The sequence below is a fragment of the Sitophilus oryzae genome, unplaced genomic scaffold (genome assembly GCF_002938485.1).
Source record: "Sitophilus oryzae breed Bouriz unplaced genomic scaffold, Soryzae_2.0 scaffold_465_pilon_pilon, whole genome shotgun sequence".
NCBI classification, from domain to species: Eukaryota; Metazoa; Arthropoda; class Insecta; order Coleoptera; family Curculionidae; genus Sitophilus; species Sitophilus oryzae.
In genome coordinates this window covers 4,081,321-4,102,813 of record NW_022147046.1, presented here as the reverse complement: position 1 = coordinate 4,102,813, position 21,493 = coordinate 4,081,321, and the positions used below count along the sequence as shown (strand labels likewise).

The 21,493-nt window shown below is 34.4% G+C and overlaps 2 protein-coding genes across 3 annotated transcripts in view; one reads left to right on the top strand and one right to left on the bottom strand.

The window, feature by feature from the left end:
• LOC115885929 (myocardin-related transcription factor A) overlaps window positions 1-21,493 on the top strand; it is a 367,929-nt gene that overhangs the window by 260,736 nt on the left and 85,700 nt on the right. The window lies entirely within an intron of this gene.
• Window positions 1,702-4,343, bottom strand: LOC115885931. Its single transcript, XM_030904964.1, has 4 exons — window positions 4,150-4,343; window positions 4,036-4,090; window positions 3,878-3,979; window positions 1,702-3,799 (listed from the first exon to the last, which is right to left on the bottom strand). The coding sequence occupies exon 4, from the start codon at window positions 3,481-3,483 to the stop codon at window positions 2,995-2,997; it is 489 nt and encodes a 162-aa protein (XP_030760824.1). The 5' UTR covers window positions 3,484-3,799; window positions 3,878-3,979; window positions 4,036-4,090; window positions 4,150-4,343; the 3' UTR covers window positions 1,702-2,994.

Genomic DNA, 21,493 nt, shown 5'->3' with positions numbered 1-21,493 from the left:
TAAGCAAACGGATTCAAAAATGAATAAAGGAAGAGTCAGTATTTTGAAATTTTTAAAGAAATTCTGGCAGTGAGTTCTACTGTTCAGTCCCAATAAATATCGAACTGCTCTCGTTTGAAGTTTAAAAATACGATCAAATTTTGTCGCGCAGTGAGTACCCCAGAATGGAAGGGCATAACGAAGATGCGACTCAAAAAGGGCATAATAGACTATTCTAGAGGTTGATAAGTTCCTTAGAAACTGATCTTAGCGCAAAATAAGCAACTTAGTTTCTTTGATAAAGTTTCGATGTGCAAGTACCATTTTAACGAGTTGCATGTCTACAAGTCCTAAGAATTTCACAGAGTCCACGACGTCATAAGTGGTGTTATTAAATACAAAAGGTTGTATAGTACTTTTATATGACAAAACTTTAGTTTTTGATAGGTTGAGGCATAGGAGATTAGAATAGAATCGCACCAAGATTTAATGGTGCGTGAGTCACTGGATATAGTATTATATAGTGCCGTAAAATCGTAATAATTCTTATAAATCTACATTATGAAGCTGTAAACATCTCCCCATTTACAAAAATATTTTCCTACCTCGTCATTTATAAGAACTTTTCCACGGGAAAGTCGGAAAAATCTTGCCTGTGGAATGTCACGTAGGTAAATATCAACATATCGCATTAAGTTGGTTCGAGAACTCGATAAGAATTTCATATTAGTCTGGAGAGGAGTTATGTGTGTGGAAATGTGCGTGGAAATGATGGAAATACGTTTATGGGAATAGCGTGTAATTTGGAGGATTTATAACGTTGAGGGGAGGGAAATGTTGATAAATCGTGTCAATTTAGAAAATTTCAATGTTATTTCGCTGGATTAGATGAATGAAATGGTACAGCTGGTGTGTACTGCGTGACATGGAAATGAAAATACGTTTTTTTTAAATAATCATTCTTTTTTAGACCAGACATTATTTTTATGACTGTCATGATTGATAGTAATATATCAAAATCATTCAGGGATGAATATTAAACTTTATTTTGGAAAATTTGGTGTTAAAGCATTGAAAAAAGTTCGGAACTGTCCTAAAGAGAAGGACATAAACTTTAAATTAAATTAAATTCATTAATTTAATACATTACACTTATAGGTAGGAGAACTTAACCTACCTTATAGGTAGGAGAATCCTAGCAAATATATACACCAGCTGTTTCAGGAAAAAAACATATCGTCGGTCCAGTGCCAATACCATGAATGTGCAAAATCATGATTCTGAAATATTAGCGTTTTAAACTTTCAATTTGCTGTGAAAAATCAGTTTTTGGGCGTATCTATCTTATTTTTTTATACTTATAGGTTATACTTAAACTGTTCAAAACCTGCCTGTTATTTTTTTTTCTTTTTAGTCAAATTTTTTGAAAATATCACATTCGTGAATTCAGTTCTTATTTTTACAAAACCAAAGTAGCGAACGTACCACATTCAGATTAGCTTATGTTCCTATTGCAATGCCAAAAATTCGAATGTGTCACATTCACGGTACTCGCGTACCTAGTTCTTAAAAAAATATATTAATTTTTTTGGCAGTGCACCGTTAAAATCAATGTATACGAAAGTAGTTAGTCTAGGTTTAAGAAAATTAACAAAAACATTTTTTAAATTGTTTAATTATGATAATATTAATATAACTATTATAACAAAAATCAGTCAAAAACGTCAAAAATACCGAGTTTTAACTTAAAAGGTGGTTCCTAACAATCTTCCTCTTCATCGCTATTTACACGTTCTTCATCATCATCAGGTTCAGGTAATCTGTCTCTGACTTTATCACTGACCTTCAGTGAATTATAAAATGGATGATAATTTTTTGGTATGGTTAGATCGCTACACATTTTCTGTAGGTCTTTAAACTTCGCAGCATTAATTGGTAACTCATCGCTGTAAGCTTTATTTAACAGTACCTTTTTTGGTCTTCCTTTAGACTTAGTTATACTTGCCACTTCGAATTCGTCATTATAATTAAATTTGTAAAGTATTTTTGTTTGATCGGCTTTGAGATAGCGAATCCAACACACTTTTCGCCAGGAAATTTGGCTCAATTTAAATGATTGAAGGCCAAATGTTTTGAAGTCTAAAAAATCACCATGTGTTAATTGTTTTACTACAAAAGGTCGTGGTTTTACACGAGCGCTTCTGATGATTTGCGCCCAGCCTTCAGAAGAATATACAGGTACATATTTTGATTTTTATTCAATTTTTGAATGTATAGAGTCGCACTCCATCTCTGTGTGGCCGGTCTCAAAAAATTTATGATCAATTTGAACCAAATTACGGTGAACTGAGAAAACCTCAAGGCACATAGCAGCAAATATCGAATTTTTTTGTTGGCCCCCACATCCATCAGACATCATTCGAACTTCTTTGATGTTGGGATGGGCTAGCAAGTAATCACGAACGCAAGAAGCTATTTCGACTGCGCCTCTTTTCCCCTGAGTTTCCTCCCACAGGTAACAATCTACATCTTGATTTGCTAAGTCATAGATTGTTAAGTTGTAGATTGCTAACTTTCTTAAATAGAATATTTGGCCAGCTGGACCTTTGGGCGTAGTAAGTACAGACTCGAGATCAAAATTAAAAGACAGTACTTCTGGATTTTCTTTTGCTGTTTGTTTGTCATTGTCGCGAGCTTTACGGGCTAGTGTTTTTCGCGTCAAGTGTTGTTGGAAATTATTTTCATGTTCTTTTTTCTCAAATTCTGTCATGTTCGTTTGGGCTAAACATTGTTTGCATTGATCCTTTTTTGGGCGGAAGAATCCTAAATTGTATTCACTAAAAATATGTCTATATTTCTCTAAGCAAACTGGTTTTATTTTTTTTTCCATGCACATAGTTTTATACAATCTGTGCATAATTGAAATATTTAGAGTGGCATCCAAATACTTTTTTTGTGTAGACGATCTACAATAGTGTGACTCTACTGCCGGGAATGACAGAATGTGATCCCGAATCAATTTATCATCCTGATCTCTGTTTTTGAGAGTTTGTTAAATGGAGCGTGTTTACCACGCAAATCACCCCTAATCACCCCATTAGAAGATCGTTTTTGACATGCTGTGCGTATAAATGAATCAGTGACATTCAGAGTAGCCATAAAGAACTCACGACAGACTTTTATTTTCTGGCCATCAACAGTGAACGTATACTCATAAGTAAAACTTCTTCTAGAATTTTCGATGTTTCTTGTTACTCTGCTCTTAAACCGTTGTTCGACGTGATTTATAACGAAAACTCTTTGATCATCTAGGGATGGCAGTTTTCGAAACTGGTTATAAATTTCTTGACGGTTTTCTTCTTTTACAAATGCAATGCATTTATGGTTTGGTTTTACGAAACATGGTGGTGGTAATAAAGGACGTGCGGCTTTCGTTATGTTTTTTGCGCCGATGTATGACTCGCCTCTGCGTCTTTTGTCCTTTCTTATATTTTTCTTCCACATCGACTCCTTTCTTGTCTTTTTTAAGGGATGCCCTTAAAAATAAACAATATACTTGAGAAATTAACTTCTACATATTTCTGAGACTTACCGGGTTGATTTATTTGTCGGTTTTCAATAGTAGAATCTGCAGAAGTTGAAGAGGTCAAACACGCCGAGCAACTCGAAGAACAGCTGGAACTATCAGAACTCTCTTCTGGGTCGTAATTATCTGATGAAGACGCATTATCTACAAATGTTAAAAATTGTTGTGGCTTTCTAGAGATTAATGGTTCAATTTCAATAGGAAGATTTTCCACATCATCGCATTGGATTTCACCTAAAAAAAGTTTGAGAATTTTTAATGTTATTTTAACTGCTGACCGATATTTATTTGGTAAAATTCAATAGCTAGTACCTTGTGCTATAACGGACGGTATAACATTGGTGTTTTGTTCCATTTTAGAGGGCTGATTATTTTTGTTGAGCTCATCACTGATATCATTAACGTTGACATTATCTAAAAAAATCAAACTAATATTGATTTGAAAGATTCTTCATTACACTACCTATTACCTGACTTATTTTCGGTTGCATAAGTCGTGTTAAATACTGGCGAAGCTTCACTGGGCTGTAAAAATCAAAATTAATTAAAATAAAAAAAATGAAATTACTAAGTGTATGTTTTACCTCATTGGTTTTGTTAGAAGTATCCTCCGTAGTATCCGCGACATTTTCTAAAAAAAATCAAAGTAATATTGATTTGACAAGTTTGTTATTACACTCTATTACCTGGAATATTTTTAGAAAGATAGGTAGTGTCAGATACTGACGCAACTTCACTTAACTGTAAAAAAAATTAATTGAGGTGAAAAAAAATGTCTAAGTGTATGTTTTACCTTATTTTTTGTGTTAGAAATGACCTCCGTAGTTTTTGAGATATTATCTAAAAAAAAATCAAAAATAAAGATAATATTGATTTGAAAAGTTTATTATTACACTATCTACTCGTATTACGTAATAAGTAGACGCACCTTCACTAAACTGTAAAAAACAAATTTAATTTAAGTAAAAATAAATAAATATTGTATATTTTACCTTTTTCATTTTATTAGAAGTGCCATTTGTACTCTTTGATTGGCTAGCCAATTCCAATATCCTTTTTGTTCTGGATGTCATTCTCCAAAACTATAGTATTCACTAATTTTAAGCGCAAGAAAAGATGACGTATCGTAACAAAAAACTGTGTTTTGTATCACTCTCAGTTTTACAAGATCTAAAGCCAATAGTAGGTTGTAAGTTTCCTTGAGACAAAATCGGGAAAATGTCACATTGCGTATATTTACATTAACCTTCAAAATGACAAAATTACGAAAGTGTCACATTCAGATTATTTGTAGGTAAGGTATGCACAGATAAAAACACTAAACTGTCACATTCAGGGAAGTAGTAGTACGATTCACAAAGCCAAATACACGAAACTGTTACATTCAGGTTATTCTTGCCAATGTTCACAAAGCCGAATTCACGAAAGTACCACTTCCGAATTAATTGTGTAAATTTTTACAACGCCAAAAGCACCAAACTTGCACATTCGTTACCTTGCTGTTGTACGATCGTAAGCAAACTAACTTACGTGAATTAGGAAATCTGCCCCCACCATAATTTATGACGCGGAAACTGATTCGCGACTTTGGCATAGGAACAAAGCTTTCTTGGTTAATATTTTGGTGCACATAGGTCAAATTGTCCAATTTTGCACATTCATGGTTTTGGCACTGTACCGACGAAATATACCGCAAGACTGGAATAGCGCTCACATAGCTCTAATTCATAAGAAATGCAGCAAGGAACACATCAGAAACTATAGACCAATAAGCCTACTACCACTAACCTACAAGATATTCACAGAAGTAATAGATAACAGAATACAAACCACTATACAAATAATAAAAGATCTAACCAAGCATCATATAATTAAAAAAAAATTACGTCATTAAAATTACAAATAAAACATACATGGACATTGCAGAACACAAAAAAAACGTATCAATAAAATTTTACAATTGGAAAATTGTAAGTGGTTATAGTCATTTAGGAGTTATTATAAAATATTAAATACTAGAGCTTTAACCAGTGTGTGAGATGTTTAAATCTCATTAAATTTCTCTCCAGGCAACCACTTTCCCAAATCAGCAATTTCGTTAATTTGACCTCTAATGTCAAGAAACTGCGCCTGGGGCCATTTTTGGCCATATGTAGCCAATATCTTTGTTGCCCTTTCTCATGGTATGTTACAACTCGACAAATCATTGATTTGTTCTTATTTTGAACTACATATATACACTGAAAAAAAGTATCTCAGTCGAAATGAATATGACTTTGACCCAAAAGATTGGCGCATTTCAATAGGGCCAAGAACGACGTTTCTTTGCCCAAAGCATTAACTATCTTTTCATAAGCTTTAAAAAATTACTTTAGAGAATAGAAGAATCTATCAGTCCAAAGTATTTCACTCTTGACCCAAAATGAATATGCAAAGAAGTTCTTGCTACAAGAACAATAGTATCTTTGATTCATGCAAAAATTCTTGATTGAAAAGGGACATTTCTTGATTAAAGAGACACTTTTCTTAAGCCAATAACGAATACTATTGACTCAACTAAAATTTATTTTGATCTAAGAGAAGTATATACAGGCATATACAGGCATATTACAAGGTATATTATTTTCTGATAAATTTAGGTTTTCCTGGTCTGTAGTAAGTAAAGTGATTATGAAGTTATTTTCCTCGATATATATTATTTCTGCTTCTTCACTCCTTGGTATTTTTTGGGGTGGTTCATCACTCTACAAATTACAAAAAAATGTTACATCACGATTAATCAAAGTAAAGCAAATAAATTATTAAAATTATAAGCTTTGGTCACATTTTGAATTTTTTAATACGACGACTTGAAATTCTAAAATTTTTGTAATTATTTGCATAAAAAAATCAATACCTATATTCTTATTCTATCTATAGTCATGCATGCATTATCTAAACAGGTACATAGGTAAATGTCTCTTACCATCAAATATAGCAAATAAATGCTCTAATTTCCATTTTTTCAGAAACTCCTTTACAGAATCCATATATCCTAAAATTTGTCCATAAAAAATGACAAATGCATGTTAATAACGATCACTCATTTGTTATACGATATGCGTTTAAAAAGCAAATTGTGCAAAATTCCAAGTGGAAAATTCCAAGCAACAAAACCCGTGCGTACTATGATGTGCGACCTATGAAATGCGACGTACGACCAGCGTTGTTACAAGGGCAAAATTTTTTGTACTATAAAGGGTGTCGAAGTTGTACTTTTTTAAGTGGGATTGTACATTTTTGGTGCAAAAATGTGGGGTCATGTGATCTCTCTATTTACCTTTTTACCAAGTTTTGGTACGTAGGGTGCATCCACACTATCCTAAAAACAGCGGAACGGCGTATTGGCTTAACGACCTTGAATCGATTTCCTGCAATTCTATTGGCTGAAATTTTTGCCAGGTGAATTTGACAGATAAAATTTCTGACAGATGAATTTTTCAGCCAATAGAATTGCTGGAAATCGATTCAAGGTCGTTACGCCGATACACCGCCGCCGATCCGCTTTTTATAGGATAATGTGGATGCACCCTCACAGAATTATACACCATATGCTGTCCTCCTTTCACGCAGTTGAGCAGCTCTGAACTGTTCAAGAACGCGATACTCTCCCTCCATTCAATTGAGTCATAAAGTTCAGAACTGGTTCCGCGCCATAGCGAACCAGGCTATCTCGCACAGCTCCTTTCAGAACCGTTCTGAGCAGCCCAGGGCGTAAAGCTCTGGAACTTGAAATTCGCAAATGGAGGACAGCAATACAGAAACTACAAAGAGCTTTGAATAGCATTGGTTAAATGGGAACTAATTGTGTGACGTCACGTTTGACATTGGAACACAATAGATCTCTAAGGTCGCAGTGATTAGCTCCCCTCCTACTCACCGCATGGATATCAAACTTACGTTTGACATCCGTGCGGCTTGAACAGCATTTCAAGTGATGTATAATTCTGTGCCTCTGCATTTCAAATTCACGCATCGCATATCACCGTTCGTCTAAAGTCTAAAAATATGTACATGGGTTTAAGTTTGGGTTAGTTTGGGTTTGAGAAGTAAGAATTGTACATTTTTTCTTGCAATTGTACCTATGTACTCCTTGACTATCAAATGTACCCAAAATAGTACAATTGTACCTATTGTAACAACACTGCGTACGACTGATCGAACTGCCGACTGATTGTATATGTATATACCGTCCTTCGTCATCGTCTTTGCGTCTCGTTATTATTTTTCATCAAAAGAGTATTTAGCTATTGAAAAAATGACCATGTTTCTTGAATGAAGTACTTCCTAGCGTATTTTTCTTATTATCTTAAAACAAAGTAACTTGCACTTGGTTGAATGAAAATAGATTCAAGGGAAATTTTCAAATTTTTCAAGAGAACCAGTTTTCTTGATTTAAGAGAGTTTTTCTTCGGGCAAAATATTTTCTTTTACGCTAAAATAAATTCTCTTGCCACTAAATATTTTTTTTTCAAGAACTATGACGACTTTAGTTCAAGTCTATCTTTTTTATCAGTGTATAAACCCTTGCTATCTAATATGGAATTAATAAAACACCGTATCAGTAAGCAGTGTAAAATAAGTCACTGATGTCAAAAACCTAAACCCGTATAAGTGAAGCCGCCTATAAATATGCCGCGTAAAACGAGAGACTCGTATATTTGCTCTGAGAACAATCTCTGACATAGTACCTGTCGGATTCTGTTATAATTCATTTATTTTACTTTTGGAAGTAGCTACTAAGTTAATTAGTGCATAAAATAACCGGGCATGCCACAACAAGCTGCATTAGGATAGCCATATAAAAGATTAAAAAAAAGGGATTACGACACGCTTTTAAATCCGAATCAGCGATATTAAGAAAATCACGGAATCAGCTAACAGTATCATTTAATAATCACGGTATGCTCATCCCTACTTTAGTATAGATTTGTTTAATTTTTTTTAGTATTGGGTCATTTTTAATGTCGGAAATTTAACGAAATATTGGACTTTGCCATCTGTCTTATTGGTTGGCTTGGCAGTTAAGCCGCGGCTCAAAATATTTTCGTTTTTCTTTTAAGTATCTTTAAGTTATAGTTGTTATTATGCGGACAAGAAGGATTTAAATCATTTCATCATAAAGATCTGCATAGTGTTTGTAGTATTACAAAACCTGTCTTGTTCTGGTTTATGTTAAAATTTACTTTTTGTTTTCTAAAAAATATTTAAATTAACTTTTAAACACTCCCCAGTTTTTCGGGACCCCTTTTCCCACTTTTCTGTCCTAGTTTTTCGGAACAATTTCAAATATTTTTTTTTTCAAATCGATTTATCAGTTTCAAAACACTACATCGAAAACATCTGATTTCTCGCTAACGTCATTGGTAAACTGAATGATTATCTCTCAAATTTAATCATTTGCAGATGATGCTAACTGGATAAATGATAAAATCGGCAATAAATTACAGAACTAGAGTAATTGGAACAGATAACTACTATGGAATGGGATCATTATCTTAATTGATATTATTTTCTGTTTATTTATTTATTTTTATTTTTATAAATATCTAATTGTTTGAAAATTGATACCTATTAGTTTGATTCATTTTAAATTATTAACATTTTTCCGTATCTTAAATTACTGAGGGAAAAAATATACCTACATTTCCGCCGTATTTTAGGTAAAAAGGTCATTATTGACAAAAAACAAACATGTTGACTTTAGTTAACAGGTTAGTTATTTGACTGAAATTATAAATGTGGGCGCTTTTTAGTTTTTTAAATTAATCATAAATTATTCTAGAAAAATTATGATACCAACAATTTCTTTTGAACCTTCGGTACAAAATAATTTTCAAATTTATTATCAACGGTACTTAACCGTTGCCTGTAGTGACCTTTATCAAGAGTCCTTTTTTACGTAAAAAACGACAGAAATGTATATTTTTTTTTCGCAGTAGTGTAATACAGATACAGACGAATAAGTTATTCTTCAAAACAGTTAAAAAAACATTACATATTTATGTTTTTTAGGTAGCACCTCCTAAAAGTGAGAGTCATACATATACCAAAATCGATTTTTTTATATCAAAAACACCCAGATACCAATTTTAACCCAAATATCGGCATGACTTCAAGAATTATTTGGAAAAACCGAATTAAAAATGATATTTCGACACCTTGTATCTCCCAAACGAAGCATTTTAGGATATAAATTTATACGAACTTTTTTAATTATTTTTATCTGTAGAATATATCGCCAAAAGTTTTCAAGATTAAAATATGGGTCACTCTGTATAGTACAGGAGAGCGCAATTGCCTAGCACGCGCCTAGAATGTAGTACCAATTTGTATTATTTATTTTGTAAAAAGTATTTTAATAAGTCTAATATTCCTCACCTTGTTCATTTTTTATTTTAAATACATGCCTGGCGACATTTTGGTAGCGACACACATAAAGTGAATCACTACCAAAAAAAATACCGTTTTTCTCTATTAAGTTTGTGGTTAAATCAAACTGTAAACAAAGAGTTTGTTTATATTTTGCTTGCATCATCGGGGTAGCTGTCACTGTCCACTCTCCACTTTTGGACATAGGCCTGCAAGACCCTCCATGTTTTTGGACCGTCATTATCCAATTCCCAACGATTCTTTTTATATATCATCACTCCAGCGCGTTGCGTCGGAGTGATGATATATAAAAAGGAACAACGTGAACTCTTCGAAATCATCAAGAAGAGGAAAATAGCCTATTTGGGACACATACTACGTGGAGATCACTTTCAGCGTCTGATTCTCCAGGGTAAAATATAGGGGGGCAAAAGGGGGATAGGACGAACGAAGCTATCCTGGCTGAGAAATATTCGTCATTGGACAGGCATACAGGACTTCCAAGCACTCCAAGTCGCGGCAGTTAACAGAACCATCTGATGAGGAAGAAAAAGATGAACGCCTACGCAGGAATCTGCACGGCACCTTAAGAAGAAGAAGATGATATATTACGTTTATCTTCTCGTGGCTGCCATTCCAATATTCTTTTAGTCCTCCTGTCGACTATAGACTAATAAGACCAAAGACAATAGACTGATGAAAAGACTCAGGGCAAAAACACGTATAAAATTCATCACGGAACTTCAATACGCTGATGATTGCTCTCTATAGTTGCAAAAACCTTACAGCAATTACAAGAAATGCTGAACACATATACCTTGGGCATACGAGGCTTTGGGCCTTAGGCTGAACATCGATAAAATTATGTACACTCTCCCGGAAAAAATCACAACAATACTATAAAAATTGGAGATGAACCAGTGGAATATGTAGCGGAATTTAATTACCCCGGCATCGGCAGTTTGATTTCGGGAAAGGCCAATATCGACTTTGAAATTCAGCACAGAATTAGCAGCGCCTCAAGAGCATACTGGAAATTAAAAGACAGGGACAGGACAGGGAAATTAAAAGACAGACACTACATTCATGACAATTATGAACTCAAAAACGAAACTTTTCTGCAGTTTACCGAGTAATAATAATCCCCACTATATTATATGGAAGCGAAACCTGGGGTGGAACTCTGTAATTAAATAGCGATCGGTAGCGATAAAGAATAATGTCGCTTGCCGTTCAGTTTCTACGATCAAGGTCAGTATTCTTCATCGCTACCGATCGCTATTTAGTTGCAGAGTTCCATCATTGGGTGCCGTACCGCCGGCACATAAATGCATTAAATAAGTAGCAACAGAGACATCTGACAACTGTTAAGAATCAAATAGTACCACCATGTCTCAAAACCTATCGGTCCTTGAAAAAGCTAGTTGCCAGAGCGCTGAAGTCATGATTACAAAACCCCGCTTAAGATGGGCTGGTGACGTGTACAGAATACAAGAAAACCGCCTACCAAAATTTCTGCTTTACGGTGAGCTTGTAGACGGTAAGAGGAAACCAGGTGGTCAACTCAAAAGATATAAGGATATTTTCCACGAAAACTTAAAGGTGATAAATATGCAAAATCAGTAGAAGGAAGCAATGCACAATTGAACGCAATGGAGAAGAATTGTAAACTCAGTTAACAACGACAACCAAAAAGTAAAGACGCAACAAAGTAATGAGATTTTTGAATGTCCGGAGTGCGGAAGAGAGATAACATTACGTATCGGGCTTTCAGTCACAGAAAAGCTCATGAAAAAAATCGCCTTGCGTAACTATCTTCTCACTTCCCCTAGGAGATGCAAGACCTTGTCGTTGGTGGGGAAGCTCCTGGTCAGGTGCTGGGGGAATCCCCTCTAGCACTTGGCTTGGTCTAAGAAGCATCTCACTCATCGTCTTGTCCCTGACTGTAGTGTCGTGGCCAGGGAATTGCACCAAGACATATAACGATACCGGGCGGGGCTACGGACAGCCTCAACCTTGGGGCACCGGGGGGCACCCATTGTATTTTACCCCTTACTTCTACATGCGGGGCTCTGTAGAAGTGGACCGACTGTCCCTAGCGACTGATAGGAACACTATGAGATCTGGTAATAATAGTAGTAAAAACATCACCGGTGAAGCTGTGGGGAAAGCTCCTAGCGACACTGGGAACAGCAACAATGAAAGTTCCAAGGGGCCAAACCCAAAGAGAACTACAGGAGAGGTGGCCACTTGCGTGAGACCATCCTCCGCAAGTGGCATACAAGCTACCACCTCCTCCAAGGGTAGGGAGCCTACCTCCTACCTCTAAACCCAACAGGCGACACAAGCTACCGTTTCGTCTACCCGGCCTGGGTCGTAGCTCCTCGACTGTGAGGGACACGGGTCTCCGTATGAAGTCCTGGGACTGTATGATGAGTTATAACTCAAGAAAGGGGGACACAATAGATCTCTAAGGTCGCAGAGATTAACCCCCCTCCCACTTATTCTAAAAAACTATCTTTCATGAGTGTCAAATACTTGGCAGCGAGTAATGGCAGTAAGTAAGTAAAATTGTTTCAGTATATGTTGGGACAAAACAAATCGATATAAATGTCTATCTTTTATACATGTATATGGATACTATGTAGAAGAGACACGTACAAGAGAATCCCTCATCAAGCATGCCGAATCCTACTGAAATCTACTTTAACAGATCCGTCTTTAGCAATGCAACTCTCCCTGATAAAATTTCCGGTTGACCTAACCTTTTTGCAAGATTATTCGCCACACGATATTAACCTGAACTGAATTTGCCGCGGCCCCGTGGCTTTGTTCAGGCTAAATAGGAACTGCTGTCCGTTGTGCTGCGGTCCCATTTTAATGATTAAACGTCCTAGATACGAACCAGATGTCTGGTCTTATTGTTCTGGCTGGCTCTAATATACTCGATAGTTTTCAAACAAGGTATTATGTGCATAAATTGCACGTTGCCTCAATTAGATATTATATCGAAACTTCTCCAACTCCTGTCAGCGGCCAAAAGCTATTTATCGTTTATAGTTCGATAGAGGGAGAGTAATTTTGCGGTGGCGTATAATCTTGAAGTAATTATTACTTATTAAAACTTGGTACAAGGATTTCTTGTTTTGAAGTGTTTGCATAAGGTATATTGATAAAGTTTTTGATTGTATTGACATAATTTTAAAACAAAAAGAATTAAAAGAAATGTTGTAATAATCAAAATAACTAATAAATTGGAATGTGTTGCTCAAATATACTCGTATAAGGTCAGAAGGGAATATGCAAATGCAATTTTGCATTTCATTTCATTGCAATTGCTTTCATAAGATGATTTTAAAATATAATATCGGAAATATAGGAAACTCTGAAGGCGTTTTATTCAGAACATCGAAACTAGTGGAATAAATTACAAATATACTCGTAAAAAGAATAAATTAGCGAATTATACTTAAGAGTTTTGTTATCATTCACAGTGTTATAATTAATCCAATTGAAATTAACAGAAAATACTAGCAGCTGCTCTAATCAGTTGTACCCATAGAAAAAGCCTAATAATTCGCTTATAAAGCAAAACAAGATACAAGATATTCACTAAAATAATAAACAGACTACAATACAAGATATTCACTAAAATAAAAAACAGATTACACGCTAGACGCTGCTCACGCTGCACAACCACGAGAAGCAGTAGGCTTTAGAAACCGCTTCAGCACGATATATACACTAACCCCGGTGTTTTCAGGTATAGATAGCGCGTTATAATCCGCCAGATATATTTTATTTGATGGATAGCAGAAAAAAGTGTATCTTCACCTATAGATACCAATATCTATTAGATAAAATAACCTTATCCGTCAGATATCCTATTTGGGACCTGAACTGCCAAATATCGCTTTATTTGTCGGATAAAAATTTGACACATGAGGAGATTTTGATTTTATTTAATAAACTTGCTTAACATAACTTAAGACATTGTTATTATTGTAGATTTTGTTTATTTCAACAAATTCGATTTTAGATTATTTCGAAAAGACTTACCTATTCTGAGTATGTAGACTATAACCATTTTAGAACGTATGAGTTATAAAAACTAATAAACACATTGAAATGGTGGAAAAAACTATTGTTCCTGGTGTCGGACTTTATAAGGAGTGTTACAAAATAGAAGGAGCCTCTGTTAGAGCATCAGAACGAAGAGAATGCATTAAGTCAGGATAATAGTGATGAAATATGTACAATTACCGAGTAAAAATATAACTTAACGGCAATTTATACAAAGTAAATTATTTTACTTAAATCCCGTCAATTAAAAACCATTACGTACTTAATAAAGCTCTAAAGTAGGTAAAAAATAAATAAAACTTTTTAAATCAAACTATTTATTTCATTTTTAATTCTCATATCTTAATTCATTAATATTACAACAGGAACCTTAGAAAACCTGTTATTCAATTCACATTTGCTTTTATTTCTTGTGTGTTACAATTTTAATTTAATTTCTTGCACTATGTACCTTATACCTTATACATCTCTTCTTTATGCTGTTTTTTAAGTAACTCTCTAGCTAAACCTTTTTAAAACAACTCCTTTTAATACCAGTTAGTTCAACTTTTTACTGTTAAAAGGTTTATTAATATCAACTTTGTTTACACAATATATTTCCTTTATTTTTTCCTGGTTTTTTTGAAGTTCCATCACTTTGAGTTCTTAAAAATAAAAGTTATATGACAAAATTGTTTTATATTTATTTTTGTTTTATTAAAAAATTTGTACATATGTGTTAATGTAACAATTATTATAGGTGCTTTTAATTTATTATTAATCAAGACAAAAGTATCTAAAATCATCTACATATATAAAATGCTAATATTTATCTGTGTCGTCTCTACTGAAGTAACGACTTGCTCTAGAAAGTTGCTTTTTACTAAAAGATAGCTAATTGGCTCTTCTAAAAACTGTCGTCGCCGGATTTTTTGTTTTTCATTTAATTAAAAAAAATAGTAAGTATTTTTTCCCCTGATGTCGCTGTCGTGGCGGATGCGCCAGGCTTCAACTAGTACACCAATAAATGAGGAGATAAAACCGCAGTACTGGTCTTTGGGGTTATATACTTATTCTCAATCTTGCTTTTCTAAAGAAAAATAATACAAAACAGATAAAGTACATTTATCTATTTTATAAAATAAAAACTCACCTTAATTACTATCATCGATGCTATCTTATTATGAGAAGCCCTACAACAATACATATTTGTTATTACTTAGCAGCCTTATGCTATTTTTTTACCAGATTGTGGTTTTAGGATTTATTTATAAATCTCGATCTGCTTGCACTTCACCAGTTTCTTCCATATTTTCTATTATCAATTTATTGTACTAAAATATTAATATAATAAATATAACAGTAATATCATATAATTAAATTATAAATTAAGTACTTACACATACTTTTATTCTTGTTTTAATTTCTTATAAATCGCATTCCATCAACAAATCTATTTCACAACTACTGTTGAAACTGATTCCCTTTTTCCATAAAGGTAAAATTAATTAACGTGTACCATAATAGAACTGGTCAGAGTTGAACACAATATATATTTTAGTTGAATTTTATTGTTTTTATTTTCATTTTGACGATCTTTTGACAACTGAATAATAACCTCACTTTTTAATATAACGATTTGAAATTCCCAGTTTTTGTCTCTGTCTGTTGCATAGACTTTTTATATATAACCATCTCAATTTCAGATATCTTATATTGGCAACACTTTCTCTACGGAGTGTCTAACGGTCCGTAAACGGCCCGTCCTCCAAATTGTTATATTTTGGATTATTTTGTATGAAAATACCCAAATGTTATATCCTATAGATAGCAGGCTTTAGATTGTTTATCTTTTAGATAATTATTTGTTAGATAAAAGCTATTTATCTATAACTGAAAACACCGAGCCTAAGAGAAACAAAAAAAAACATACACACAAAAGAATACGAACTTCAACTAGCCATAACCTTTATAGACTTTGAGAAGCCTGTCGACTCGATATATCCTAAGGCAACAATAGAAGCCCTTGCGAAACAAGGTATTGACAGGCCTTATATAGAAACTCTTGCCAATATACACAAGGAATCTAAAGCAAGTGTAATGATATAAATCAACCCCAGAGTTCCCAGCTGGCAAAGGACAAGGTGACGCAATATCTACAAAGCTGTTTACAGCAACACTAGAAGAAATATTCCATCAACTTGACTGGACCAACAAAGGATTAAGTATAGATGGAGAATATTTTAACCGTCTAAGATTCGTTGATGACATAGTCCCAATTGCCAATAATCCTGAAGAACTACAAGCGCAAATTAACGAACTAAATACAGCCAGCAATAATGTAGGTCTCAAAATGAATTTACCAAAAACTAAAGTAATGTACATCGAACTAGTCGAAAGAAAAGACTAATAAATAATACAACACTGGTTGAGACAACTAATACACAGCTCGGGATCTTTACTACAGAAATCAACAGAAGAATTAAGTTGGCATGGAGTACTTATGAAAGAATCTCAATCATATTCAAATCTAGAAGAAGAATCTTATTCAAATCTAAAGAAGAAAACATTCAACCAATGGGTAATACCAGTCATGACCTATGCATACGAAGCCTGGACACTTAAAACGGACATTATAAGGAAACTGCAGGTCGCACAACACTCAATGGAACGAAATATGCTGGGAATAACCAAGAGAGATCGTAAAAGAATAATAGAGTGGATACGACAAAAGACCCAGGTAATAGTTGCTATCCATAGAATGAAAAGTTCCCACGAGGAATCAAGAGCAGGAAGGTCAAACTAAAATATTAAAATGTTTGTTAATTTATTTAATAAATATTTATATATTTCGCCAAGTTTCATACTAATATATTATTTTTTTTTCAGGTAAGCCATCTTCTTGAAAAGTGAGAGACAATAATGGTGGAGCTAATTACTGTAATGTTGTTGCTTTTTAAAACATGAACTTTTTTAAGGTTTGTATTATTTATTTTAATATTTATATAGTTCTTTAGCTTATACTGTGAAGACTTTCCAGTATTTAATAAAAATCCATTATTGATTAAAATTCTATAATTATTGTTTTTAAAAATGATGATAATAATAGTAATCATCATGATGATCAAAAAGTTTCTTAAAATTGGGATGTATGCTGGATTTATCACGCATATTTTCTGTTTATATTACTTGTCAAAACACTGATGACGCGTCACAACTACATGCGAAAGGTAGCCTGCGCTCTGTATGGTACTGTAAGAAGAAGAAGACGAAATATTATGATTATTTGATTAGATTAGATTTACAGAAATATTTTTTATGGAGTTATAATACCAACTTAAACTTTTTATTTACTAATTCTTCTTCTTCTTCTTTTAGAAGGCGTATCGCCTGTTTAGTTCCGGTTTCCTCCTCGTCTAAGCAACTCTTGCGAGGTTGACTGCCGACTGTCTTGCCAACGTTTAGGTGGTCGTCCAGTAGGTCTTCTGCCATGGGGTACGTTGTTGCGAATTATTATGGCCATTCTGTCGGGGCCCATTCTATTGACATGCTGGTTCCATTCTCTTCTTCTCTGCCTTATCCATCCGACAACGTCGTTTGTTTGGCACTTTTCTCTTATGTCTACATTTCTCTGTCTGTCCCTCAATGTGTATCCGGTTATCATTCTTAGGGTCTTCATTTCAATAGTTCGTAGGATTCTCTTTGTTACTGATGTTTCAGCTCTGGTTTCCGCACCATATTTCATCACTGGTCGTATGCAGGTTTTGTATATTCGCAATAGCTAGTTGCAATTAGCTAGCAATTTACTAATTACACATCGAAAATAAAAAATGGTAAAATTAGACAATAAATTCTTCTTCACAAAAAATTCTGCTCATAATAGCTGTAATACTGCTGAGTTAATATGGATTAATCCTTGTTTATGACAAAAAGCTATATTATACCACGCTTTTGCTATACACGCCAATTCGAGGTATTTTTAAACCTTTTTGAAAGTGTTATTTATGGACAAACACGTTATATTTGATTCATTCATCTGTTATTACGTTATGTAAGGTAATAATAAAATACGTATACGAAAAATGCGTATACGAAAAATTCGCTACAGGATGGTTATATTTGAACCGGATACAGTATAACAGGTGTTGAAAAAGTAATTTTCATCTAAAATATTAATATAAACATTCTGTTTTAAATTGAGTAGGTTTAGATATTATTGGGTGCTTCAGATTTTCAGAAAACGAATGTTTGTAGACTGTTTGATTCTTCTCTTCCCAGACAGAGGCATTCCCAGACGAGTCTCGACGATATGTTCGGGCCCATAAGCGCCCCAAGCACCAACCAACCAGCCTGCCTGTCTGAGCATATATTTATTAGCTCTTCTATTGTTTTCTCTCGCACATTGTAGAATGGCGAATATTTCTGCCTGGAATACGGTTGAGTATTTACCTAAGGAAAAGGATAAGCTTACCGTTAGTATTTTCCCAAATACCCCAGCTTCCGTTCTTTCAGCGGTCTTTGACCCGTCTGTATACCAGGTTAGTCCGTCTTGAAGATATGTTATATCTGCCGATCCATTTTGTTCACCTCGAATGGTTTGTGGTAGTGATGAAGAGGGGTCATTTGGTCCGATCTCATTTGGAGTAGAGGTTCCCTGATATGAATCCCCCATCTGTAAGTGTCCTGTTTCTGTCCTATTTCCCAGAAACAACACACTTAGTTGGCGATAGAGTCCCATTCTTGTCTCCGGCAAGCAAGTCTTTGCACCTTGCCGAGCATTGTTGTTTATTGCATTCCCTTAGACCACCATACCAAGGATGCATATGTTACTGAAGGCGTCACTACACCAGTGTACAGCCAGTGCACAATGTGTGGTCTGAGGCCCCAGATTGTTCCATGAAGTTGTCTGACTACCGCTAGTGTAGTCACCGCCCTCCTTGTAACATTTTCCAAATGTCGGTTCTAGGTCTTTTCGGTATCCAGCGTGATTCCCAAATAGTTGACCTCCCCCGAGAGAGGAATCTCTTCACCGCAGAGTCTTAGAGGTAATAGTCCCTCCAAAATTCTTCGCTTGGTGAAGAGATCTTTGTACGATCTTTGTAGGACTAATATTTAGTACCTCCCGTGTTACCCATGATTGCACAATCTTCAGGGCCTTTTGCATTCGCTCCCTTGGGAGAGGAACGTACAAGTGGACCTAAAATAGAATCACCCAGTGGTTGGTCAAATGAAAGTCCCAAATAATCGGGGCATTTATAAAACTGATACTAGACATCCATTACTATCTGGACCGATTGAAGTAATTAGGACCCAGCAGTCTAAACAATATTAATTCTAAAATCTACAGATCCGGTTTATGTTAGATCGTCCTGTATAAACCTTATTTATTTTCGCTATATTAACGTGGGCCGTCTGTCCAGTCTGATTCATCCATTCCGATTACGTATGTACAAATACATATTACGTTTTTTTTTCTTTTATCCAATCCCTATCGGAAAAATGACGCGCGCGTCTGGAAAATTTACGAGCCGACATGAAAATTCGTGAGTTTTTATAAACTAGCCAGCGTTTTTCTGGCATTTTCCTCCATTTTTTCAAGTTCAAGAGAAAATTTACTCTCATTGATCGAGGCGATGTTTAAAGGAACCTATAAAATCTATTTTAAAACACGATTTGGGTGTTTTAAATAAACTATAATGTACAACCGCGGACAAAAGTGATGTGTTTATAAAGAAATAGACCTATGGTTTGCGTAGTTCTCTTTGGGTGAAGCAGCTGATAGTGATTTATTAGCACAATTTTTTTTTGGAAATGTAAATAAGTTATAAGAAGTAAAATATTGTTATTAAATCATAATGATGATATTTGCCACTAATAGGAAAGCTTTTTGAAAGAAGGAAAAGTATATATTAATAGTTAAAACATTACATCATAGAGCAATCACTATATCCAGTGTCTACGAAGCTCTGAATTCTGAACTAAGTAATATTAAAACCAATTCTTTAGAATGGTTACTCTGCATCTCTCTCTCTCTCTCTCTCTCTCTCTCTCTCTCTCTCTCAAAGTTTTTTAATTAGAATCAATAATCAATAAATAATTCATAAACTTTGAATTATCGTATAAAGTCAGATAATATCAAATGGATTAATTCTAGTTTTCTAACTTGTGTTTCCGACTTTCGTTATAGCCTAAATATCAACTTTAAGATATTTATGGTAAAATCATAAATGTTCAATTCATGATTTTACCATTGCTTATTCAAAATCATGTTTTTTATCAATTTTACATATATTTTATTTTTTATCTCGAAAACCTATAAGAGATATACCTATATAGAAACCCAAGGAGCAAAATTACGTTGTTCAACGTAATCACAACGTCGCCAGGAGCAACCCAACGTTGCCGGACAACGTCGAAGCGACGTCTAAGCGACCCATATTTGCACCAAAATGGTGGATGTTTTTAGGGTTGCTACAACGTCGCCAACGTTGGCGACGTTGTTTGAGGCGACGTAGTACGTCGTGTGCTAAAAGTTGTTTTTAATGCCGATTCGCGATATTTTGGGGTTAGAGTTAAAAATATTCGTCGTCAAATATTACTATATTCAACCATGGGGAAACCAAAATGGATGATGTGTGAATTAAAAATGGAATATATTATGCTCCATTAAGAAATTACTAGGTGAATTTAACTTCGACAAATCTGCAAAGTTTTGAGATGTCGGCAATTGAAATTCATCAACGAAGATTAGTTTACTGTTGAAAGTGACCATGATACTTGAACTATGGCAAATCGGCATAAAAACTATGGCATACTCGAAATATGGCAAAACCTCTTTTTTATTTCCTAGTTTTAATTTTAAAATTTAGTTTACTTGGTTAACCTAACTTTTTTTTGTTTAAGTTTAAGACAAATATACGAAATCTATCAGGAAAATTAGCTTACAACCCTAACAGATACAGTTTTTTAACGAAATTCGCAGTATTTTGTGGTTTCTGATATTTTATTCGATTCGTCCACAACGCACGAAAAGATAAATCGTATTAAAATGGCGGAGTTACCTAACGCAACCTTTAAAATACCAATATAGTGCATAAGGTGCGGTAACCGATCTTTGGCTCACCTCTACCAACCTTTGGTTCAGAAATTGACACCTGCTTTGACGAAATAGGACCTCTGAACCCTACCGACATCTAGGGGGTAAATAACAAAATTCCTGCTTACAGTGCTCTTTTTTACCTAAGAAAAATAAAATAAAGAAAGCTGGGTCATCCTTTGGTGGTGGTGGTCACATACTCTTAAGTACTTAATAAGATCGCTGACATTAGATCAGTATTTCTATTTATTTATTGTTAAAAAAGCCGTACAGGAAGTATTGTTGCACAAGATGATAATCCTTTTAAAAGCTAGTTTACAGCTGAATGGGATATATTATTTTGTACACACCACTGACTT

Excerpts from the sequence above, each read along its gene's own strand:
- LOC115885931 (XM_030904964.1), bottom strand. The coding sequence starts at position 3,483 with ATGTGGAAGAAAAATATAAGAAAGGACAAAAGACGCAGAGGCGAGTCA.